This window comes from Denticeps clupeoides, chromosome 10, assembly GCF_900700375.1.
Source record: "Denticeps clupeoides chromosome 10, fDenClu1.1, whole genome shotgun sequence".
Classification (NCBI taxonomy): domain Eukaryota; kingdom Metazoa; phylum Chordata; class Actinopteri; order Clupeiformes; family Denticipitidae; genus Denticeps; species Denticeps clupeoides.
In genome coordinates, this window is record NC_041716.1 from 18,140,920 (window position 1) to 18,165,019 (window position 24,100).

The 24,100-nt window shown below is 41.8% G+C and overlaps 1 protein-coding gene across 2 annotated transcripts in view; it reads right to left on the reverse strand.

The window, feature by feature from the left end:
- The window catches only part of dnah12 (dynein, axonemal, heavy chain 12), a 30,677-nt gene that overhangs the window by 4,737 nt on the left and 1,840 nt on the right, over window positions 1–24,100 (reverse strand). Inside the window, exons 4-67 of one of the 2 annotated variants that reach the window (XM_028992681.1) lie at window positions 24,068–24,094; window positions 23,395–23,584; window positions 23,205–23,274; window positions 22,975–23,133; window positions 22,679–22,874; window positions 22,044–22,232; window positions 21,760–21,916; window positions 21,606–21,697; window positions 21,344–21,522; window positions 21,102–21,237; window positions 20,850–20,975; window positions 20,638–20,772; window positions 20,207–20,400; window positions 19,870–20,110; window positions 19,529–19,714; window positions 19,122–19,322; window positions 18,792–18,986; window positions 18,586–18,707; window positions 18,046–18,328; window positions 17,677–17,796; window positions 17,409–17,565; window positions 17,142–17,314; window positions 16,900–17,052; window positions 16,416–16,655; window positions 16,074–16,319; window positions 15,870–15,989; window positions 15,160–15,269; window positions 14,893–15,076; window positions 14,111–14,251; window positions 13,889–13,972; window positions 13,588–13,776; window positions 12,687–12,806; window positions 12,313–12,501; window positions 12,054–12,205; window positions 11,802–11,940; window positions 11,537–11,703; window positions 11,212–11,467; window positions 10,685–10,984; window positions 10,403–10,575; window positions 8,653–8,845; window positions 8,420–8,581; window positions 8,129–8,323; window positions 7,917–8,050; window positions 7,674–7,836; window positions 7,493–7,573; window positions 7,200–7,376; window positions 6,182–6,313; window positions 6,021–6,110; window positions 5,721–5,861; window positions 5,358–5,599; window positions 5,114–5,261; window positions 4,860–5,005; window positions 4,546–4,760; window positions 4,246–4,438; window positions 3,364–3,556; window positions 3,088–3,260; window positions 2,874–3,014; window positions 2,600–2,758; window positions 2,251–2,395; window positions 2,010–2,160; window positions 1,478–1,731; window positions 1,157–1,297; window positions 920–1,057; window positions 271–504 (exon numbers count right to left, since the gene is read on the reverse strand). In XM_028992681.1, the coding sequence (XP_028848514.1) occupies window positions 271–504; window positions 920–1,057; window positions 1,157–1,297; window positions 1,478–1,731; window positions 2,010–2,160; window positions 2,251–2,395; window positions 2,600–2,758; window positions 2,874–3,014; window positions 3,088–3,260; window positions 3,364–3,556; window positions 4,246–4,438; window positions 4,546–4,760; window positions 4,860–5,005; window positions 5,114–5,261; window positions 5,358–5,599; window positions 5,721–5,861; window positions 6,021–6,110; window positions 6,182–6,313; window positions 7,200–7,376; window positions 7,493–7,573; window positions 7,674–7,836; window positions 7,917–8,050; window positions 8,129–8,323; window positions 8,420–8,581; window positions 8,653–8,845; window positions 10,403–10,575; window positions 10,685–10,984; window positions 11,212–11,467; window positions 11,537–11,703; window positions 11,802–11,940; window positions 12,054–12,205; window positions 12,313–12,501; window positions 12,687–12,806; window positions 13,588–13,776; window positions 13,889–13,972; window positions 14,111–14,251; window positions 14,893–15,076; window positions 15,160–15,269; window positions 15,870–15,989; window positions 16,074–16,319; window positions 16,416–16,655; window positions 16,900–17,052; window positions 17,142–17,314; window positions 17,409–17,565; window positions 17,677–17,796; window positions 18,046–18,328; window positions 18,586–18,707; window positions 18,792–18,986; window positions 19,122–19,322; window positions 19,529–19,714; window positions 19,870–20,110; window positions 20,207–20,400; window positions 20,638–20,772; window positions 20,850–20,975; window positions 21,102–21,237; window positions 21,344–21,522; window positions 21,606–21,697; window positions 21,760–21,916; window positions 22,044–22,232; window positions 22,679–22,874; window positions 22,975–23,133; window positions 23,205–23,274; window positions 23,395–23,584; window positions 24,068–24,094 (10,632 nt within the window). Of the gene's footprint in view, window positions 1–270; window positions 505–919; window positions 1,058–1,156; window positions 1,298–1,477; window positions 1,732–2,009; window positions 2,161–2,250; window positions 2,396–2,599; window positions 2,759–2,873; window positions 3,015–3,087; window positions 3,261–3,363; window positions 3,557–4,245; window positions 4,439–4,545; window positions 4,761–4,859; window positions 5,006–5,113; window positions 5,262–5,357; window positions 5,600–5,720; window positions 5,862–6,020; window positions 6,111–6,181; window positions 6,314–7,199; window positions 7,377–7,492; window positions 7,574–7,673; window positions 7,837–7,916; window positions 8,051–8,128; window positions 8,324–8,419; window positions 8,582–8,652; window positions 8,846–10,402; window positions 10,576–10,684; window positions 10,985–11,211; window positions 11,468–11,536; window positions 11,704–11,801; window positions 11,941–12,053; window positions 12,206–12,312; window positions 12,502–12,686; window positions 12,807–13,587; window positions 13,777–13,888; window positions 13,973–14,110; window positions 14,252–14,892; window positions 15,077–15,159; window positions 15,270–15,869; window positions 15,990–16,073; window positions 16,320–16,415; window positions 16,656–16,899; window positions 17,053–17,141; window positions 17,315–17,408; window positions 17,566–17,676; window positions 17,797–18,045; window positions 18,329–18,585; window positions 18,708–18,791; window positions 18,987–19,121; window positions 19,323–19,528; window positions 19,715–19,869; window positions 20,111–20,206; window positions 20,401–20,637; window positions 20,773–20,849; window positions 20,976–21,101; window positions 21,238–21,343; window positions 21,523–21,605; window positions 21,698–21,759; window positions 21,917–22,043; window positions 22,233–22,678; window positions 22,875–22,974; window positions 23,134–23,204; window positions 23,275–23,394; window positions 23,585–24,067; window positions 24,095–24,100 lie in introns of those variants that run through there. The other variant, XM_028992682.1, reaches the window with a different exon arrangement.

Sequence of the window (24,100 nt, forward strand, 5' to 3'; positions counted from 1 at the left end):
AACAAAATCTTGGTAAGAAACAATACATGTTTTACAGAAAAAATGCCATGGCAAATGCATACTGTAATGAAAGCTAAAGGCTTCGCAATCAATATTAGTGTCCTGCCCTGACACCGCTGGCCCAGCTGGTGGCGCCACATCTGAGTCTGTCTCCTTCTATGTACTGATCATTTCCACATTTAATTAAGGTCTATTTTAAAAGGTATATTGTGTGTCACTTGTCAGTAATGTGTTGCATGTTCAGACTTTCCTCATACACTAATTTCTTACCTTGATAAACTCTATGTAGTCTTCGTAAGTGGACTTTTGGGGTGCATGGTATTTTCCACTTGGGGAGAACATGTAGCCAGATTTCTCAATGATGTCTGTATTGTAGAAATCAGCTAGCATTGTCATGAGTAGACGCCGGTCCCAATCATCAGTAACACGACCACCGTAGTTACATTCACCTGTCAGATATGTGATGGCCTCAAAGGGCAGCTCATCATATTCATTCACGAAGAGCTGTAATACAGCAAGAGCAGGACAAAAAAGAATGAGGGAAAAAATTACATATTGCAATTTAAACACAACATTGTTATATGTCATATAGTAATTTTCCTATCATAATTGACACCTTAATGCAGCATTTGCTAAAGGGGTATCACAATATGAGCTGTTATATTAGCTTGTATCATGAGCAGCATTATACCAGTATGATTGATATCTGAAAAGTCTTCAGGTTTTAAGTCAAAGATAGTTATTAGTGGTAATTTTACTAATAAAAAATATCAGGTCAAGTCAAGGTGTAGCATGATTTGAAATAACATAGGGCAAAAATATATATATTTAAATTTAAAAAAAGGATTCATTTTTTTTAGCATTTCCTATGAATGGGGTATATTAAGTGACTGAGCTATATTATTTAGCCCATTTGTACCTGCAGCTGTCTGATACTGATATGCAGATCAGAAACATTGAATCCATATGGAATATTCCACCCTAATGGTCCAAACTTCTTTCTCTCTTGAACAAGGGCATGGAAGAAACAAAGTCCAAACAGGAGTTTTTCCCACACCTATGAAAATAAAAGTTCTCAGCTGACAGATGCATGTTGCAGTAAAACTAAACTTTATCCCATTCATGGGTCCATGGGAATTTTGCCCTGGATTCTCACCAGTTCTTTGTTTGGGCAAGCAGTAAAGAATTCTGGGTCAGAGATGGGATCAGTCAGGTAGGACTGCAGCAGGTTCTGTTTGAGACCAGTAGGAGGCTCGTTCGTCATCTTCACTCCATTCTGGAGGATTGTCACCGGAAACTGGAACAGAAATACCAAACATGGAAAGTTTGGTCCACATAGTTGGAGTTGGCAATAGCTAAGAAATATTGTGGATATATTTATTCCACAGAAAGGGTGAGCCAGGAGAAGTAGGATGCGAAAATATTCAAACTGCTATTCATTAAATACTCATTCTGTGATTAAAACTTGGGTCAGTACCGAAGGCGAGGGGTAACTGGTGAGCCAAAGTCGAAAGTCAGGGTGGCAGGTCTCCAGGCTGAAATCCTCACATATTTTTTCTAGGGTGGGCATCCAGGACACTGCGAGGTGGCAGTTCTGCAGACATACCCATGTACCCTCCTGCATGGCAGAGTGGATCAACTTCACGGCGATTGGGCCCTGCCCTTGGCCAAGGGAGATTGAATTGAAGCCACCATCTGCCTTGTTGTTATCACTGGTGAACTTAAGCAAGCCTGAGTAAAAAAAACAAAACAAAAAAAAGAAAAATAATTTATATATATAATATATATATATATATATATATATATATATATATATATATATATATATATATATATATATATATATATATATATATATATATATATATATATATATATATATATATATATATATATATATATATATATCTCAGCAATTAATGTTCCCTCAATTGTTTAGCATATTGTTCTGTTTCACAGTACTAATATGCTAATCACACGAATGAATCAGGGTTATCAGTACGCCTTACTGGCCATTGGGTCAGCTCCTGGAGACAGCACAAAAACCAGTGGGACAGTGCAGCTGGAGTCACTGTAGCTCTTGCTCAGATCAAATGGGGGAGGCTCAACAAATTTTTTACCCAGACAGTCTGCCACATAGTTTGTAATGGCTGGTACAATCTATCAAAAGCAGCAGCAAAAAAAAACAAAAAAACAAGTCTTAAACATTTCTTAAACAAGTCTCAATTTGGTTTCTATAATATTTCTTACTTTGTCTGGCCTAAGGCAACGGTAAATTATTATTTTCTGGAGGTCGTTCAGTTTGTAGCACCATGGTTGGGGCAGTTTTGTGTTGAAGGGGTCCTTACTGTCATAAATTGCCCTAAAGCTTCCCAGACTTTGGACAAAGCTTTCCCTAGGATATGGCAGAAAATAAAAGCAGTGCATAAAACCAACAGTTTAAACTGCTTAAATTTCACAACATTAGTCCAGTCCATCACATCATATTATTATCACATTCAGAAACATTTAATCATTTATCACTGTCACACTGTAATAGTAATTGCATTTCAATTGAAATAGTGACACTGAGGGTTCCATCAGAGCCTTGAGCTCTTACTTCAGCCCATGCAGTGCAGGGAGGTCACTGGATCTACAGATCTCATCCCAGCTCTTGTCTGGCAGCCAGCTGGGGTCAGGATTGGGCATGTTGTTCTGCAGACCGACACCACCGGTCAGCAGGAACATGAATTCCGAATAGTTGATCTCCTTCTTTGCACTTTAGGGGAGATACAGCAGGCATGCTGTTAGTGTTTCCTTCTACTTCCATAATACTAAAAATGGTTGCATGAACTAAATCAGGATAAATGGAAAAAACATACACAACTACTCACAGAAGTAGTTTTGAACACAACAGGAAGGAGAAGAGCAGTTTGTCCTTTTCAAAGAGCGAACGACAAACGTTGCAGTAGAGGTTGTAGGTGAAATGGTCAGTTAGGTATCTCAGTCTCTTCTCAAGAATCTTGGATTTATTGCTGCAAAGTGGAAAGACCCCAGTTCTCAACACTTTTCATGCAGGATTCCAATGCTATTAGGTCGTCTTCTCACCTGTCTTGTATGGAGTTCATGTAGAGATTTATAAACCAGTTGAGAGAATACTGATACATGGGGTCAATGTTGGCCAGATCTGAGATACTGAAGAACAGAATGGAGGAGTGTTTGGCAATTGTACGATAGCCTTCTCTCAATTCTGCTATTATGATCTCGGTTTTCTCCGAAACCTGAATTGAGAAAGGACAGGAAAAAAGAGAGGGAAGGGGCAAATTCTCAGCAGCCAACATTTGAATGATATCTTTTTACAGTTCTCAGTATAGTTCACTGAACCTGCTGCTTCTTGGCAATCTCATCAGACATGTGCTTAGCAGAGTCCAGGATTTGCATAGCGCTCTCGTCTTCCAGGATATTGCCCTCGGAGGACTGTAACGTCTCCAGGATCTTGTCCTCAATCTCCTTCAGATTCTTCTTGTTTGCAGCAGACTGCAAGATCAGAGCGTTCCTCTCCTCCTCCAGCTCTGGCCTAAGTGAGAGTGAACATAAGGAGAAAAAAAGCACACAGGGGAATATGGAAGACCAATCAGACTCACTCATTCTCTCATAACCTCTCCATAACCCCTTATTCCCAAGCCGCTGCCATAGCCCATCCAAGGAAATGGGGTACATGGGGTGCTATGCCAGCCATGCATGGGGCAGGACATGCACACAACATACAGTCGCACAGTCAGGTTGGTCACAGCCGCCATCTTGGGTCCTCGGCCGCTCTTCAGTGTGAATTTACTTTTTTTCAGGCTGCTCGTGCTGACTTCGCTTAGTTTCGTCGATCTTTGCGAACCCTTGCCCGACTACCAACGCCACCCCTGCCTGCTCCCTGTCTGATCTGGACCCCGCTGTTACCAAGCACTGCTCGAAGACAATTCTAATGCCAGCCCACTTCTTTACACCCAAGCCACGGCAAAGACTGTATCTCCTATTCCACCGTGTGCTTCCACCGCCGCCCACCGTGGCCCACTGGACTGCTGTCTCCTCCTGCTCTCCAATCTTCCCCAAGTTCACTGAACTATCCAGCCTCTCCACTAACTGAACACATGTCTGCGAATGCACCCCCAGCCCTTCCTGTGATACCACCACCAATTTAGAGTAGTGTATACTAAATGCTATACTCAATAGTTTAAATAAAAACTGATCGATTGACAGTTCATTGACACTTACTTCTCTTTTGCCACAACAATTCCAAGCAACTGGTCTTCCAGCCCCTCTGGGGTGATCATAAAGTTAAGCAGGGACACTTTGGTGGCGAGCTCTGGGAGATAGTGTGGGTTTCGCAGCTTAGTTGTGATGTAAAAGCGGAATTCGCTGGAATACTCAATCACACTTTCCCCAAGCCTGATGCAGTCCATTCCCCCTGAAAGCCGAAAAATTACACTCACGTTCACAAAAAGCCACAGAACTGGAGCATTCAAAAACATACTTGACACTATTAGCAGCTACAACATGAGTACTGCACTGTGCCTTGTCTGAAAATCTGTTTGAGCAGCAGAGGCTCCAGGGAGGGGTCCAGCTCCTCTCCGACATTCTCCAGCAACAGAGGAGCTCCAAACTGGATGCAGTTCTCAAGGGTCCGCATGTAGTCTTTGTCAGTCAGCTTGATCACACTAAGGTTATTATCCTTCTCGGAGTTCTTCACCCACTTGTTGGCCTGTCCTTGAGGATCTATCATTAAAGGCCTGTTGCAGGATTTAGGAAAATTCCAACATTTTCCTGTTATTCCTTAAGTTAGAAACTCAGTGTATGTACACGTTTGATAAAAAAAAAGTAAAACTCACCATCGCCTTGAGTTGCTCACTATAACCCCATTATCAATGGAAAAACTGTCGGTTGGCAGGCCTGCTATATTCCAAGCCCTGATCATAATAGGATCTCCAAGTGTTTTGCTCAGGGAAAATTCGTCAGAGGAAGGGATGTTCTTGGACTGTGAAGGATAATGGTTATTTCCTAGTCTTATATAGTACAGACGTAAATGAGATTCTAATAAAGCATTGCTCCTGTATTATATACAGAACATGCTAAATAGCTGTACCTTGCAGAGTTTGGTCCACTGTCTTGTGCAGTCCTGGCGGAACGAGGCTGTGAATGCTCCCAGGTAAGCAATAACCCCAGCAGATATCAGCACATCTCCTGTCAGGTTATCATAGGTGTTCTGCAGATCATCTGCAGCTTTGGACCACCTATAAAAAAAGGAATGAGCTTGACAAAATATCATAACCTTAATGATCTGACCTAATGAGCCACAGACATTTTGGCTGTAGATGATAAACACAAACCTGTTCTTCTCTCCTCCCAAACCTTCAATAAGCTTCTCAGCTGTCTCCAGCTGTCGGGCACATTGGTCCACCTGCTGCTCCAGCTGGGCTTTCTCCTTTGTCTTTTCCTCCAAGGTCTTCTTTAGGGCATCCAGCCTGTCCTCCGTCTCCTTGAGCTTGGATCTCTTCTCATTCAGCGAGGCCTCATAAGTGGCCAGGGACGCATCAGCCGCCGCAACCTTATTCTTTTTGGGTTCCACCTCCTGAGGAGACACATGATAATTGTCACTGTCATTAATATTACATAGAATTGCTGAGATGCGTTACATAATAAAGTAAAGTTCTTTTGATGGAATTATATGCAAAAAGAAGAGGAGTCTCTACCTTGATAACCCTGTCATAATCATCAATGGCTTTGATCCATTTACAGAGGCCTTCAGCAGCAGAAGATGCCTTTGCCACTTTGGAAGGATCAAAGTCAGGGTTTGTCATGTACTCAGTCCGGATTTTGCTCATTATAGTTGCCTGTGGGATTTCATTGTTACAAATATTATGGCGCACCAGTCACGAACATCAGCTATATCAGTTTGACAATGTATGATTTATTTTAATTAAACTTTCATAACTGTGTGCGATTATAAGCTATATAAAATAAATGTGTATTTGCTAATGAAGAAGACTTACAGGAATATCATCTTTTTTGTACTCTTTCAAATCCCGGAGAAAGTTCATGTCTCCCAGTAGCTTTTTGCTTGGACCCCAGTAATCGAGAATCTAATGATGTGTAGAAAATTAATGACATAGCTTATATGTCTCTTTTATTAGAAATAAAACAGGTCTATCACCTTTTGTCCTGTCCCAGCTGGATCATTGATTTTCTCAGGCTTTATATCTTTCATCACACATACAGCCTCCATCACTAACTTCACCCCTGAGGGAGGGTTCTTCATTGACTTTACAATCGTCACATCTGAGGACTGTAAGGCAAAATTAATTGACTTAAATATAAAAAGAAAATAAACAAACAAAAAATGGTTATCTTAAATTAAATGAAACTGCCTTAAATTTGTTAGATTTGTGAACAATTCCAATAACATTTTAATCTTAAAGAATGGAAGGCTAATCATGTAATTACATATATTTAATAATATTAAATATTTTTAAAATTTGAGTCAATCCAAACAATTGCAATGATTTTAGGAAAGTTTCAGGACGGCATGGTGCAGGTAAGGACATATTCACACGACTTCACAAACGGGGGTTTATTACAGTTTGGAAAATTAAAACATTTAAGGATACCAACTGCAAAGCATTTTTAGGTTCTCTCAGCTTCACGCCAATACCACAACTACGTACTAAGTACATACAAAGGCTTGCCTTAAATTTTTACATTTTCCCATCTTGCTCATAAAACCAGGGAGATATTAGAGGACAAATATAATATATATACAATATATAGGTGAACTCTGCAAACAATCATTTGGGAACATTTTGGCACCATATGTGCCATCTGAAATCTATTAACACCCAAATAAATTGGTTTTAGTTTATATGTCATTATGTCAAATACAATCTGATGGCAACTTCCAGCAGGATAATGCACCATGTCATAAAGTTTCTTGAACAAGATAAATTCACTTTACTCCAATAACCTCCACAGTCACCAAATCTCAATCCAGTAGAGCACTTTTGCTATATGGTGAAATGAGAGAGTTGCATCTTGGATGTGCAGATGATAAATCTTCAGCAATTGCATGATGCCATCATGTCAGTATGGACCAAAATGTCTGAGGAATGTTTCCAACACCTTGTTTATTCCATGTACCTAATAATGTTTATACCCATGAACTCTTAAATTCTGACCTTTAGGGTGTTTAGAGCAGAGTAGGCGGCTTCCAGGGCAGGAATGGCTTTAGCGAGCTCATGCTCACATTCATTCTTCAAGGTCTGGGCTTCACGGGCTTCGATAGCTGCAGCTTCCTCTTCCATTCGTACCACTTTACTCTTAGCCTCCACCTCCTTGGACTCCACTTTAACTTTCTGAGATCATCCATTATGTAGAAGTCAAGATGGCAGATAAAAAAATGGCAATAACAAATCTCAACAACAACAACAACAACAACTGAGACACATATTTACAGCTGAAAAAAACCTACTTCCGTAATTCTTTCGTTTTCAATCTTTGCTACTTCCAGTTTTGGTTGCAAATCCACCAACTTCTTCTTCATCTCACCCACCTGTCATTGCATCCAGGGTAAGGGAAAGGGTAAGGCTGACTGTTGACATAAAACACATAGAAAATTGCTCTTACGCATGACACAAAGGGTAAAAAGAAACCTGTGACTCTGCAAATGCCAGCTTGTCCAGTCCATTGGTGTATCTATTCTTGGCATTCATAACAGTGTCTCTCTGTTGAGTGAGGAGCTGTCTGAATGCAGCAATTAGCTCCAGGTAAGATGTTGGTGTCACATAATTGTAGCGCCCAAGTTCTGATAGGAATCTAAAATTAAAAGTATCAGGGTGCACAATCAAAACACAGAAACATAAAAACCATATGTATTTTTTAAATGGTTAACATACCTCTCAGACAGCTCAATTGCAGAGGTGTGGAATGTCTTACAGATGGAAACAATCTCCTTTCTCTCATGGTCGCTCATCTCTAATGCTTGCAGGAACTTATTTGCAACTCGTTCTAAAGCCTCTTCGGGCCATGGCTACGAAGAGAAGAACAGACAGGGCCATTGCAATTTTAATCCTCACAAACCTCATTTAGAACCTGCAGTTCCACAAACCTGGAACCAGTTAATGGTGCAACAGTTGATAAGGGAGGGAAACTGCCGCAATCGGTTCCTGAAGGAGTCTCCAATGGGACTAAATGCCACCACAATGTGTAGGTTTTCCTTGCAACGTGCAACAAAGTGGGCAAACAGAGCCAAAGGACTGAACTCCAGGTTTTTATTCCCTGCTTGAGCAATGGGCCGCACACTCTGCCATGAAATTAAAAGAAAAACAGAGAGGATTATGTAATAACAAAACTTTGTTTCATGCTTCATTTTACACTATGATTTCAGGAAAAAGGATACCTCCATTATCTCTTGCTTCTCATCAAAAGCAAAGAGGTTGGCCACCTCCCCTGTATTTAACAAGCTGTCCACATCCTCCAAGAAGGCTTCATCCTTAATCTGGGTGTCAGTGAGGAGGAACACTGTCTTCTGACCCTTCACCCCAGCATTTTTGAGTAAAAGCTGCAAAGGAACAGTGGCATCAGAATATCTGTTGTCTGCTGCATCTCCACATCAGCAGATTCATAATGTACCTTTAGATCATCTTTCCATTCATTCATGCCATAGCTTTTGGAAATTGCAGGCTGGAACATTTTCATCCCGGCCATGAAAGCGGCCAGTCGTGTGATGGACTGGCGCCCACTACCTCCAACTCCCACCAACAGAGCATTTCCTCCAGCTTGCTTCAACAACCGGCTGATCCGAGACAGGTGCTCCAGAACATAGCTTTAAGACATTTCAATAACAAATAACTTAATATGTGTAAAAGCATCAATGCACATTCAGTTTGCTTTAAAGGTTGATTAAAATTGTGATCAATTATTGTCCAGTCCCTTGGTCTTGGTGATGCATATTATACTTTTTATATAGTATGCACAGAACCAGTAAGAATACAAAGCTCTGTGGTTTCTACAAAGACCACTGACCCTCTGCTTGGTCTGTCAGAAATGAGGGGACTCTGCAAACATCTAAGAAATTATGTTTTCTTCTCAAGATGGATGTAGGCTCCATGCAGCAACATGCAGCACAATCCACGTCGCTGTGCTACTTGAATGAAAACTGGTCAGCAGGCCTACTGAATTCCTCCAGAAGCTGGGAAAGAACAAGCTTTTCATGACCAATGCATTAATGTCATTGGTCACAGGTGGAGTTGCTCATTTTGCCAACTGGCTAGTGCAATATCAAAGGCATCCTCAGCATTTATACAGTGAACCCAGAGGGTATTCACAGCGTATCACTTTTTCCACATTTGGTCATGTTACAGCCTTATTCCAAAATGGATCAAATTCATTTTTCCTTAGAATTCTACACACACCACTCCATAATAGCTACATCAAAAAAGTTTACTTGCGGTTTTGGCAAATTTCTTAAAAATATAAAAGGGAGAAATCACATAAGTATTCAAAGCCTTGAAAATCCTGCAGGTAGAAATCTGGGGAAGGTTAGAGAGACATTTTTTTTGCAGGTTTGAGGGTTCCAGTAAGTGCAGTGGCCTCCAACATCCGTAAATGGAAGATGTTCAAAGGCACCAGGACTCTTCCTAGAGCTGGCTGGCCATCTAAACTGAGTGATCAAGGGAGAAGGACCTTATTCAGGGAGGTGACCAAGAGCCCAATGGTCACTCTCTCAGAGCTCCAGGGGTCTGATGAGACAAAGAATTAACTCTTTGGTGTGAATGCCAGGCATCATGTTTGGAGAAAACCAGGCTATGCTCATCACAGGGCTAATACCATCCTAACAGTGAAGCATGGTGGTGGCAGCATCATGCTGAATGTTTTTCAGCTGCAGGAAAGATGACTGCATCAATGTACAGAGACATCCTGGATGAAAACCTGCTCCAGAGCGCTGTTGAACTCAAACTGGAGCGATGGTTCATCTGTCATCAGGACAACGACACAAAGCACACAGCCAAGATATCAAAGGATATATCAAAGTCTTCATGACAACTCTGTGAATATCTCTGAGTGGCCCATTCAGGGTCTAGACTTGAATCCGATTTGATGTCTCTGGAGATCTTAAAATGGTTGCCCCGACGCTTCCCATCCAACCTGATGGAGCTTAAGAGGAATGGGTGAATCTGGCCAAGTATAGGTGGGCCAAGCTTGTGGTATCATATTCAAAAAGACTTGAGGCTGTAATTCCTGCCAAAGATGCATCAACAAAGTATTGAGCAAAAGGCTGTAAATAATTATGTACATGTGATTTATCATTTTTTTATTTTTAATGAATTTACCAAAACCTCAGATTGTAAATGTCTATATTAGGTGGACAGAAAACAAATACCGAAAGATGACCAGGTTCATTCGATTCTTGTGAGTTTGGTTGTACTCCTCCAGACACAATTCGACCACCTGACTGAAACTGTCCATGGATGGGACCTCGGCATAGAGTCTCTCCTCCAGGGCAGGGTTCATGTAGTCACCAAACAACAGGTTTCTCAAGTTCTCCTCACAAAGCTACAGAATGCAAAACAACTGGATTGATTAATTAATCAAGTGATTGTCTTGGGGATAAAATTAACTGATCATGTTGTAAACTCATATTGTTACTAATGTTAAAACTTACAGGTCTGTTCCCTTCTTTGAGGTGATCAAAAACCACATCAAAATTCTCTTTAAAATGTTCCTTGACTATATTGTTCATAAGCTGGTAGAGCCAGGCTCGATCCTGGTCGTCCACCAGGCGGTCATAAAAGACCCGAAACACCTCATGAACAAACAGGCGGATCATGGTGCGTTTGCCCTGTAGAGACTCCTTCCTCAGCAGCAGACACCCCTGCACCACCCGTGAAAAATCTCGAAGGTTGAATGTGTAGTGTGACTTGCTTGGTGTGGGCAGGAGGTGTTTCATGGCATTTTTGTAGACCTTTTCAAGAACATGGATGGATGCAACAATATAAATAAGCATTGATGAAAATATTTCTGTATGACTTTACAGAATGACAGTGACTATAATAATACGTAAGCATGGTTTGTACACTCACTTCCAGCATTTCAATCCCACAGCACAGCACATTGCTCATTGGAACAACTAAGAGAGTTTCCATTCCATTCTTTTTTTACACATTTCTTTTTTACAGGAACAGAACTCACCTCTAAGATTGCAGTAACAATTTGGTTTCCCATTGTAAAGTACTCAGGTGGGAAGTTATTGCTGCGTAGATAAAAGGCCACTATGTTGGAGAAGATGTGCACCATCGTCTGATCACTGAATGCGTTCATGCTGCAGATGTTGAAATGGCGCAAGAAACGAGGGGTCACCGCATTCCTGCCACCCCCAGGGGGTCCCATGGCTGAAATCAGTTGCAGATCAACCAGAGTGATTTGGGCTGCATCTTTAAGGTCATACCTAAAAAAAAAGATGACATTTTTTGACTTGCAAAAAACAGGTTGCCATTCCCTATAAATGCAAGCTCACCAGCTTCCGTGGTCAAGGTACTGACGCAGTAATTCGATTGGCGGCTGCGCTCCAAACACCTCCATGGCTGGCATGTTCAAGTCATCCACAAAAATTACGCATTTCTTCCCCATTGGTGGCCCATACACCCCCTTGCGTCTCTTATCCAACTTGGACATTATTATGTTCTATTGGCAGAAATACAAGAGAAAGTAATTGAGAAAATCTCAGATATGAAGAGGTCCACTGTCACATATGTCTGTTTTGATCCATGTGATTAGCCTGCCTGGCTCTGGTTGGCACTGGTACGAGCTGAGAAGTTGACAAAGAAAGGAAGGTAGCGCTCCTTGTCCAAGTGGTTCATGAGTTTCTCCTTGACATAGACTGACTTCCCAGTTCCAGTGGGACCCACAAATAGAAGTGGTCTTTAAAGACAAACAGAAACATTAAATGTATTTGTGTTCTTGCTGAATTTGGGCTGTAGCACCTGGATGGAGCCTCGATAAGCTCTTCAGACCGAGAAGGCATGCATACATACACTCCATTCTGGATGCACAGGTCCATCAGATATGTGTATCGTACAGTGTCAATCGTTGGGACAATGAAATCTTGCACTTTTGTTGTCTTGTCACCGAATGTTTTATTCTTGATTGAATCATTCCAATGAACCCAGCGTCCTTTACCTTTGAACTGACAAATGGTCGAATGCAAAGTTATAGAAATGTGAACAATGTAAGCAACTAAACTGACAAAAACTGTATATTTTTAGTAGTGGAAAGGTACTTTTTATTACAAACCTCATATGAGTAGTCATACACCAGGTCTTTCTCATCAAAAGGACATGGCCACTTCCCAACTGAGGCTGGGATGGGGTGGCTTTCAGACTTTCCCGACAGAGTTTCCCGAATGAATCCATCAAACTGCAAGCGCCCATCCGTGTCACAGCTACCGCCAACTGACCAAATAAGGGAAAACGCGAAGGCAGCCTGTAGAAATAGCATTAGTTTTTGTAGCAGTTCACATGAACTTTCGTTAAATGTGTCAAATACTGTCATTATATTGTCAGTAAACTGTAAAACACAGAAAAAAAACATCTTGTGTCATTGCTTATCTGTTCAACAGGTCCGTATTCTCAGTCTGCACTACTGTAAACCCTTTGTAGTGATTTTACCATAATCCAAGCTTGAATGTTCTTATTTCCAGGATCCTCATCCAGCGGTTCAGTTAGCAGAATTTTAAAGAGTCTTGTTAGAGACACCACAGTGTTGCTGTCACTTGTAGGGACCACCTCCTGCAAATCAAAATGCGCAATTTAAGGAATTGGTAGTATTTACAGCAACTTATTACTAAGCTAATTGCTAGAAAATCGCTTTCACACCACTGTTTACAACACTGTATCATTTCCCTGCTCCCATTTGGTGAGAAAGCAGAGAAAACGGTCTGTTTGATTTAACGAAAGTTTTATACCGAGTGACAGGGGCAGGGGCAGTGGTGGCCTAGCGGTTAAGGTAGAGTTAAGTTAATCAGAAAGTTGCCGGTTCGAATCCTGCCAAGGTGCCACAGAGCAAAGCACTGTCCCAACACACTGCTCCCCGGGCGCCTGTCATGGCTGCCCACTGCTCACCAAGAGTGATGGTTAAAAGCAGAGGACACATTTCATTGTGTTACCGTGTGCTGTGCCGCAGTGTTTCACAATGACAATCACTTCACTTTTCATCTTCCTGACGCAACCCTCCCAATTTATCCAACCTTGGGACTGGCACCAAGAAATACATGGTGACGTGTCCCCACTGGCTGGGTTTGATGTGTACACTGTATAACAGGATTGTAATTATGAAAATACCTGAAATACATCATGAAAATATAAACTGTACTTGAACAGTAGGTCACACATTTTCAAATAAATACATTAGCCAGTAATGGACTGTAACACTCAAATCAAATCAATATGATTAAGTAAAATCCTGTTTTCTTAATGCCTATCATATTATGATTTTTTTGTGAAACCTTTCAGAGTCTCTGCACTTTTAATAGGTCAACAGTTAAATTAATGTGGGTTGTGGGTTGCCTACCCTGCAATGTCTGCGTAGAAACCTGAGTGATGGAGGTACCAGCCAGTTGAAAAGCTCCATTAGCAGTGTGGAATTTAAATTGTTCTGAAGTGGTTCTGGGAGCGTATTGAGCCAGGACAGCACAATAGGCTTCCATCCCAGCTGAGCTGGCTCCATGTAGATCATTCCACAGCGGCTGACAGTGGCTGGCTAAGAGTAAAAAAACAAGGCACATTTAAGGATGAGTTTCTAGTCTTTGGCCTATTCAGCTTCTCTAGTAAATTATTTGTCAGAAATAAAGACAGAGATACAACACACTTACTGAAGCCTGAGACAAATCCATAGCTTCAAAGATGAGACTCATCTGACTGGACATCTGTATAATCTCCCCACTCATTAGACAAAGCTGATTTTATAGAGAATTTTATACACAGAACAGATTACATTTTACAAAATCCATGAGAAAAAAAGAGTCTCTTTGGGCTTGCCATTTCGATTATCCAAATATTCATGTTTCTTCCATTTTAACCAAGTAGCCTATTACCTTTTTGTTATCATCAAGCACTGTGTTCATGCTTTCAATCCACAGTGTGTCAATGGGACCATCAAACACAACCCACTTCCTCTCAGGAGTCTCAGAGGACGCAAACTCACGAAATGTATTTGCTACAATCCCATCAGTCCACTATTGAAAAAAGAAAATACATAAAAAAAATTACATATATTATGCTCCATAATATTTGTTATTTTTTGTGCATATTTCATAAAAAGAACTGGGTTTAGGTTTAAACTAATTTTCACCACACGGTATAAAAATTATTATGGGATGTCATCTCTCCTCCTTCAATCTCAGAACCCAGAACACTGCTGCGAGGAACTCTTTATAGTGCCTTGCACAGGTGTAGGGATGCAGGGGGCGGGGCCTGCACTCAGTGTTCCGGGGAAACACCAGCTGTACGTGAAGGTAGAGAATTGTCTATTCCATCTTTTTTTTTTGATCTGTCTACCTTTGGTGTATGTGTCGTCCTCTGCCAACACCAGGGTGAACATCCCAAGCTACCCTGTGCTTTCCTTTCCAGGAAGTAGAGATAGGCTGAACCAAACTACAATGTTGAAGACAGTAATCTGTCAAACTCCAATACTGGAGAGCCTTCCAGGTTGCAGAACTGTCTTTCGATACAATAGACTCCTGGAAGAGATTCTGTCTGACTGGGGACACCTCCGGTCTTACTGCCACATTCCTGCTCACCCAACCACTGATCCCCGGCACTTGTACCTAATCACCACAGTCCACAGACCTTTGATTTAGAAGTGCTAATACTGTACCTCATGTGAGACTGGGTCAAACTGACCAAAGAGTTGACCCATGGTGATGGATTTTGGGTTGATGGTGCAATATATTACTTTCTCCTCCTCATTGCAGCCTCTTTCATTCATGAGATTCAGGGTCTCAGCAAGAACCTGAAGCACCCTGGTTTTCCCAGCAAAAGGCTCTCCAACAAGCATGAAGCTTAAAAAGAGATGGTAACAGTTGGCATTATATTGTCTCATTCATTATGAGGATTCATTTACTGATGAAGCAAGGTAGCTTACCCATGACGAACTAGCATCATTTCATAAGTCTGGATGATCTTATCGAGGAAAACTTTCACAGGCTGAATATTTAGTTTGTTACAACATTCATGGGCACATTCCAGTAATAGCTGGAAAAAAAGAGGGAAACAAACAGATAATTAACAAAATATTCACTCAACAGTGTCCACCGGCCCATGTGACCGCTCCGGTAGCAAGACAGAGGACCAGAAGGTCATCCGTCCCATTTCAGCAGCATGGTTGCAGACTGGCAGTGTGTGGATAAAAGGAGGTCTTGTAGAAGAGCACAGGGTCAGCAACGAGCTCATTCTTCTGATAAGGTAATGTGATATTGGTGACGTGTGTTATATTTCTAGGTGAAAGCAATGCAAACAAAAAATACCAAGCAAAAATATCCAGTAGTTATGGTGAAAGTGAAGTGAATGTCATACACAGTGAGCACAGCACACGGTGACACAATGAAATATGTCCTCCTCATCTAACCAATCACCTTAGTGAGTAGAGGGCAGCCATGACAGGCACCCGGAGTGTGTGGGGACGGTACTTTGCTCAGTGGGACCTTGGTGGTTGGGGATTTGAACCAGCAACCTTAAGATTACGCGTCCACTTCCTTAACCGCTAGGCCACCACTGCCCCTGTGGTCAGACGGTTTCAAATCTAAAGAGCGAGAAGAGCTCTCACATTATTTTGAGCTGAAGTGAAAGACCAACCTGATAGTCTGGTGCAGGAAGAGAAATGCCAGGGAAAAGGTCACTAGTTATTCCATTAAAAAGTGGAATATCATGGGAGAGAAACTTAGGCTCATTCACGTCTTTGATAGATCGCAGAACCTGAGAAGAGAAAGTGTAAAGCTCTTATTTTGCAGTCTCATAGCAGAAGTGGTAAAATGTTCACCATATCATCCTCATACATACGAGAATGTCTTCATTCTCCTTTGGGAATTTCAGCTTGAGGTTTCCGGCAGCCACAAGCACCGCTTTGACAGCTCTCATGCCGTAGTCATAGTGGAACTGGGAGGAGAGCTGCTCTGAGCACAGTCTGTAAGTCATCACAATCTTCACTGACAAGGGTTTGGCATTGAGGAACCCATAAGAATACAAGGAGATTTCAGCAATGAGGGCATAATTGGGCACCATCATGGCTACTGTTCTAAACAGCACCTGTCAAATACAAACACAATGTGTCAAAATGTGACAAAAACAGCAGAACACCTTACAGTGAACATTGTAATAAGATATGAGATGAAGCAAGGTCACCTTAAGGTTATCTGGGAGCTCTGATCGGCCTGCATATCCAGGGTTCATAGTAATGGCAACAAAGCAATTGGGGTTGAGGCGCAGCTCTGTCCCTGCAAAGTCAAAGTACTCCAGCTTCATCTTAATGGCCCTCTGAATGCACAGGATCTGCTGAGCCACAACTGACAGGACCTCCAGCTCTATGCGGTTAAATTCGTCAAAGCAGGCCCAAGCGCCTGATGAAGCCAAACCTTTGAAGAACTGTAATAAAACACACCACAGTCGTAAATGACAAACATGAATTATTGTGACAGTGGTGATAAATGCTCCACAGATTGTGTCTATTTAAACTATGTAAAACTGAATAGTAGTTTGAAGGTCATCACACACAGAATGTCATTAAATTAAACAACTACCAGTGTATACATTGTAAATGCAACATTATGCATTTTACAGTTTTAATGATGATGCTACAGCGTCTTTGGAAACGGTTTCATTTCTGCACCTTTTCCATGGCCAAATAATCAAGCCCATCCGAGCAGTTGAAAACCACACACTGTACTGCCAGGGCCTTGGCTAGGTCCTTGGTGGTCTCGGTTTTTCCTGTTCCAGCAGGACCCTCAGGTGCTCCTCCCAAATTCAGATAAAATGCACCAATCTTGCATGGACAAAAAAAAATGGCAAGTTCATGCTGTGCTACACAGCTTAGCTTTATATATTCACAAGAACAGCTTTTTTTTTTTTTACCAAAGTTCGGTAGCATCTGTCTGTTAATGGTGTGATAACCAGACGAGGTGAGTTTCCCAGGTACTCATAGGCATACTTCACATCACAGTTTATGATACGAACACGAACATTGTCACCGTCCCAGTAGTAACGTAGCTGGGCTAACCACTGGAAATCTGTTTCACTTGAGACACCTGAAGATGGAGACAATTTGGTTAATCTAGACTGTGAAATAACGTGTTACCTTTAACTAGTAATAATAGTAGTTCAGAAAAAAACAAAAAGTACCATTTTTAACCATTTCCTGGACCACGTCTCTGGCGTGCACATCAATAGTGACCAAAGCACCTAAGGTCATGCGGGTCTGTTTGGGCAGTTCCCCTCTCACCAGCTCTATAATGTCATTTAGCTGGATCTGTAGCTGCTCACCGTACTCTTTCAAACCCTGAAAGAGGATGACATCAACATCTGAAGGTGTCAGTTGTCGCAGTTTTCTCCATCCTGTTCTTGAATATGTGAGCCTATGAATGGCTGCACTGAAAGCGGTCTAATCTACCTGCGGTCCAGCTCTGATGGCCTCATGAACCTCATCTGTCCAATGTATCTGAGAGGCACAAAGCACCACCTGTCCAGGCCACTCTCGCACCCATTGGTTCCGCTGGCTTTCTGGGTATGCCTGAAGAAAGGAAATATAAAAAGCTCACCATGAAACAACCATGCAGCAAGACTTTTATTCTTTAGAGAGGTCATGTCCAATAGATGTTTCATAAAGTATGGTGGATAACACTGATGTAGCTGGGAAAATAAGGATATTTGGTGTCAGCAACCATTATAGTCCTATGAAGTGTTTCTCAAAAGACACATGTAAGAAGAAGCATACAAATTTCCTGAATTTTAGAGCACTGTGTTGCTAAAAAAATCTCACCAGCCTGGCACGGTTGACCACGTCCCGGATGCTCTGCAGCATGACGTGCTCCACCCGCACCAGCCATTTCTCCACAGCACCCCTCGCCTCCGCGGTTGATATCACATGGATGAACTCCACCCTCTCACCCTCACTGCTGTACATAGCTTGGATATCCAGGTTGGGCAAGAAGTGAAGTTTGGCAATGCCTTCAAAACACTTTTTCAAGTGGGGCTGCACACGCAGGGGGTCCTTGGTTTCCGAAAGTATCTCAAGCATCTCATCATTGGACAGGAAGAAAAAGCTAAAGCAAAGAGATTAATAGACCATAAGCAGTTCTACATATAAACAAATACAGATTACAGGTTACAAATGCAGGGTAACTAGAGCTGTGCACCAATATATTAAAATTTTACTGTAATGTAACATTCATGCCACTGATCAAAGCACCGTCCCCACACACTGCTCCCCTGGTGCCTGTCATGGCTGCCCACTGCTCACCAAGGGTGATGGTTCAAAGCAGAGGACACATTCAATTTTTTCACACTAATTTGATTTTACCGTGGAAAGAAAAGCCTTTTTTTCTCAAGGTATGCGTTCAGTCCTTTCATTATTTTGTCCAAAAGTCCGCTGGAGTTCTGAAGTTTTTCAAGCAATCCAGGCAATGATGTTGCAGGCAAAATCTACATTAATTTTACAAGGCAATAGTTAAATAAATGTGCCATGTCACAGTTAATTACACCAAGCAAGGAAAAAGAAAGCCATACCCTGGGATCCTTCACACAGTGCCCCATGACCTCCCTCCAGTGCTTGTCCACAGCTTGAAAGAGTCGGCCTTCATCAGGCATTTGCTGCATAATATCCTCTGAGCTGAAGATGGGCTCCAGATAAAGCCACTGAGCCTGAATCTTCAGCCACTCATCAATGATGTCCTGGATACTGATCAGGCGCTCCTCCCATGCCTGGGATTTTGAATGTAATATTCATCATATAAATAATATCAGCATAAAATTTAATTGTGGGGAAAATGTGACATGTATAAAAAATATTTATAGCTCTATGCAAATTTGAAAATATTAAGGACTGAAAATGTTTACTTTTATTTCAGCCTCAAAGGGTTTAATGAACGGGGAGCCCCTCATGGTTTGGGTCTTCACTATCTGATCGTCCAGCATCAAATGGATCTCATCCACAGCAGTGAGGATGGAGACACCAGACTCACGGTAAGGATTATGGTGGAAAGACACCGTGTCCCAAGATTCCAACATTACTTGCATAGCCTTCTCAAGTGAGAATTCCTGCAAAATCAATACTGATCAATACTGGTTTTTAGCTGTCAGGAAGCACCAAAATAAATGCACTCATCTGTCTGTCATGGTACTAAGGGTACTGGTGTGTGAAGGGTGGGGCCATTTGCCATGTTCTAATATGGAATGGTCCATAATATACCACTTAAAAAAACAATGAGCCATTGCAAGCCTCTAAAACATGTTCCTTTTGTTACCTTGCTGGCGGCAGCACTAATGCTTTCAAACTGTTGAAGGTAGGGAGTGAGGTTCTGCTTGAGGACTTTGTGTAGAGTGGTGCCAGAGTTGGGCATGAGGTCATAACCAACAATGGCGGACATCTGCTCCCAGTGCCGTGGCCTGATGCCGGGATTACACAGGATGGACACCATGGGAATATACTCCTGTACAAAGGTCACTATTACCGTGGAGCTCCAGGGGTATCATTATTATTATATTATTATTAGTTAATCAAGATCTCTTTATCATTGTTTAGCCATTTTTAAGATGCTGTGAAGTTGTCATATTCAATGTGTGTGAATAGATTATGACATTTTACCATGAAGTCCTTTACTTGCTTCATCACTGTGGAGCAGATGAGGGTGGTGGGATTTTCTGACTTGGTTTCATCGATCTTGTCTCCTTTTTTTCTTATTACATCAGTTTTTTCTCTCTCCTGCTCTTCATTCTTCTGCTTCTGCTGGAACAACTTCAACATCTTGTAGATTTCCCTGTTGAACTCATCCACCTCGTTCGCCATGATCCCACCATTTAAATTGGAAAATTCTCCATCCATCCATCTAAGTAGAAGCATCATGTAAAAATCATGTTTTTGATAAACATCAACCATTAAAATATTTTGTATCATAGTTGGAATGGATAGAAAAATCACAAACTTTCTCTCAGCTCTTTGCCACCTCAGCACCAGCCCAAACAATTTCTGGTACGGCTCAATTTTCTCCTTTATAGCTTCAATCATTGGATAACATGTCAGGTCCCAATTGTAAACTGCCTCCTCCTTGTTGATGACTGCAATAGCCTCCTCAGTATCCTGTAGGCTCTTACGCAAAGCACGAACGTCTGTAACATACTTCAGAACAGCAAAAATAACTTTTCAAACTGGTGATATGCACTGAGCATAGAGTAAGGTCAAGGTGAAACAGCTTGCTAGTGAAAGATACCATCAAAAACGTAACACAACCGTCAGCTTTGTGATTTCAGCAACATTGCAGTCTAAGAAAATGCTGGAAACCATCCTGTTCATGCTGTTTAGAGATCGGCCTGAACAACACACTGTGAAACTCCCATGCTCTAAGGTGTAACACACTTGCTGCATCATCTCCAGCTCCGAGTACTCAGCAAACTCCTCAGCTGATTGGTTCAGCTCCACCAGGCTTTGGGTCACCTTGTTCCTCTTATCCAGCAGGCCCTCTTTCCCTTCCTGCTTGGCTTTATCCAGCATCTGCAATAGGCTTGAAATGTTCAGCTGCACCCCATCAGAAATGTAGAACGGACACAAGAAACAGAGACAGAACCTACCTCATCACTGAGTTCAAAGATTTGTTGTACATTTTGTGGCCACAAAAGCGTTTTAGAATTCAGCCTAATGAGATCTGCATCTAATATGTTCACATCCAATAAGTAGTTCAATCTGCAATGGATTTCCTGGAGTAAAAGAAATAAATAAATAAAAAATATTTTGTCTTAATTATTTCACCTATGAAATAATGGTGCATTCTGGATGAATACAAATGCATCGAAACTGCACACAGTGCAAGTACAAAATCTCACCTGAAGTCTGTTGTATAGTTCTTCTAGCTTTGTGGTTTTAACGTGGTCCATGTATGCTGTCATCTGAATTATGTCCTCTGCAGTCTCAGGGACTGTAAGTGCCTTGTCTCGAATTGTCTCAAATTCTTTACATATCCTGGAAATGACATGCATCCGTCCTGATTTACCAGATTTATCAATGCAGCAGAATGAATGAAGTGGTCAAGTAGGCGAAACTGAAAACGGCCAAATGAATAGCTTACTGCAGACACTCTTGTTTGTACATTCTCAGAACTTGGTCCAGTAGAGAATCACTGAAGCTTTTTGCTTTCTTGGTCAGTCCTTCCTTCAAGTCCTCGCAGTCCAACGTGACCATGGTAAAATGCACCACAGAGGGCCAACTTGCTATCTCTTTACAAACCGCATAAAACTCCTTCACTTGCTAGAAACAAACATGAGCACATGAACGTACTAATCATTTCGAGTCAAAGAGTAGAACAACACAAAACCAAAAAACAATTTTACCTCTGTATACTCATCAAAACTGTGCTTTTCCTGAATAAAGCGCTGCACTCTGGACTGAGCAGCTCCACTGACAAGCCAGTCAAATCTTTCAACTGTAGAAACAAAGCGAGTCAATCTATCTCTCCCTAGCTTGGGACATAAATAATAAACCCACCATATCTCTGGTTCTGGTGCTTCTCTGGTTCTTCCAGGTTTTTATGGATAGCGTTCCTCAGTGTGGTCTGAGCCCATGCCAGTATATCGTCTGATAGCCGAGCGTTAATCACTGATGTTTGGTTCCCGGCCAACCAAGACTGGACTGTTTGAACTTTCTGAAAACAATTAAAAACAGCAAGCATGTTCATACTGAATGTAATAATAATCGATTTGATACTTTATCATAAGTGTAATTAATGATATACGAATGTTACATTTCTTGTGATGAGTTTGTCTGCATACCTGCAGCGTGTTGGTTATCAGTTTCAAGATGTCCAGCACAGTTTCCTCGAGGTCCTGAAAGCTGGGGTAAAACTCCATCTTCTCATCATCGTAGGTCAAATCCATCTTAAAGCAAGGGAGCTGCTGCGCTCTTTCCTGTCCGAAAAGGCTGACAAACTCCTTCACAGTGCGTTCAATAAGGTCCTTCAGCTGTTCAGAACAAAATCTATTTAAATACGGCTCAACCTTACTCAACCTTGTCCTTTAAGAAGGGCACAACCTCTTCAGTACAATAGCAGGTCAGAGCATGGTGCCAGCTCAGGTTCAGTTCATACACATTTTTAAGTATTTTTGCAGTTTTAAAAACCAACTAGCCCCTGGTCCTTTGTTCCTTTTTAATATATGGATTACTTTTCATAATAATTTAACATGTGGATTACAGTTGTTCATAATATGCTCTTGCATAATCTATTCTCATTCTGCTTACTGCCTGATGTGTTTGATATTTTACAGAACAGAATGAGCAAATTGAACAGATCAGGTAGTGGTCTTTGGACATGTCTATGGGGCGTAAAACTCGTATACTTTCATATATGAATGCTAAGAACGTGTTAGGTATGTAGGCGCATTGGTCAAGCAGCATCAGAAAATTCCACCTGGTTGGAGATAAGAGTCGAGGCCGACTTGTAGAAAGAATCCAGTTTTTCCGATCTCGCTCCCTGCAGCACGTCTTTGCTGGTGAGCTGGTGAATGACTTCAGGGAACCAGGAGTTCATGACCTTCTCCTCAACCCTTTTACACTCAAGAGTCACATCATGTTTTAACTGTTTGCAGTCCACAGGTCCCTGCGACCTGCATATAAAATCCCAATTTAAAACTCATACCTAGTAAACTAACTTAAAAAATGCAAAAAAAAAGTCCCAAAGTAAAAAGGGGCGATTCATGTAATTACCTATAACTAGAAAGGTCAACCAAGAGCAACCGAGAGAAGGTCTCGTAGCCTTTTTCCAGTATGATTCTCATGGCTGGATGGAGAATGTGCAACTTCTCTTTGATCTCTTTTCTGCATTTTATGAAGGTATTATGCCGTGATTGTGAAAAATCCAAGCCTCTGTGTGAGAAAAAGGCTATTATTCCCCTCATAAACTACTGTTGTGAAATTAAACATGCATGTGTACATACTGTGACATTGGGGCATCCTTTTCAGCTCGCTCTTTTGCCTGTATTTCTGGATTCTGGAGCACAGAGTCCACTAAAGGGAAGAAACATAGGGCTGTGTTAACCACGCTTCACATCTCTGGGCAGCCAACATCACCTCACATTTCAAGGGCTGCATAAAATGGTGGAGCCATAAGAGCGAAGCAGCGCTCACCGTTATGCTGCACCATGACATTTATAAAGTCCGTGCCGACATCCTTGCAGAGCTCTTCCACAAGCTGCTTCTGCTTTGCCGTCTGTCGGAGGCGCGATGGCACGCGACTCATTATGCCGTCCAGCCATTTCTGCTGTATGGGCGCCACAGGTCTGGCCTCCACGCACTTCTTCAGAAACAGGTAGTTCTCCTGTCAAGTAGCGCCCATGCAAAAGTAAATGCGATTGTGCAGACTCGCCTCCCTTTAAGCTCGTGGCTGCTCTTCACACTGCTGTCATTATTACAACCCGCTTCGTGAAATGAGTGACTGGAGGAAAAGCAGCAGCTACGGTTCAAAATAGAAACTCTCCGTCTAACTTAATTCCTGCGTTAAAGTAGGAATCCTTTTACTTTGTTGTTTACCACATAACATGATTTGGTACGATTTGATGGTATTTATCAGACCTATTCAGAGTTAAGTGTCTTGGTAGTAAGTGGGGTTTGAACCCGGGACTTTGTGGTCTTCTGGTTCACCGGTGGGTGCGTTAACAACTAGGCCACCCTGGTGTGTGGAACTGAATAATTTTACAGGCAGTGTCCAACAGTGGCCCTCTGGCCAGACACTGATGGCTGATGTGCAAAACTTCGTAAGGAGTGTTGTTTAGGTGGCAGCTCTTGTCAGTCTAGAACTTACTCGATGTTTCCGCTTTTCACTGTACATCTGTAG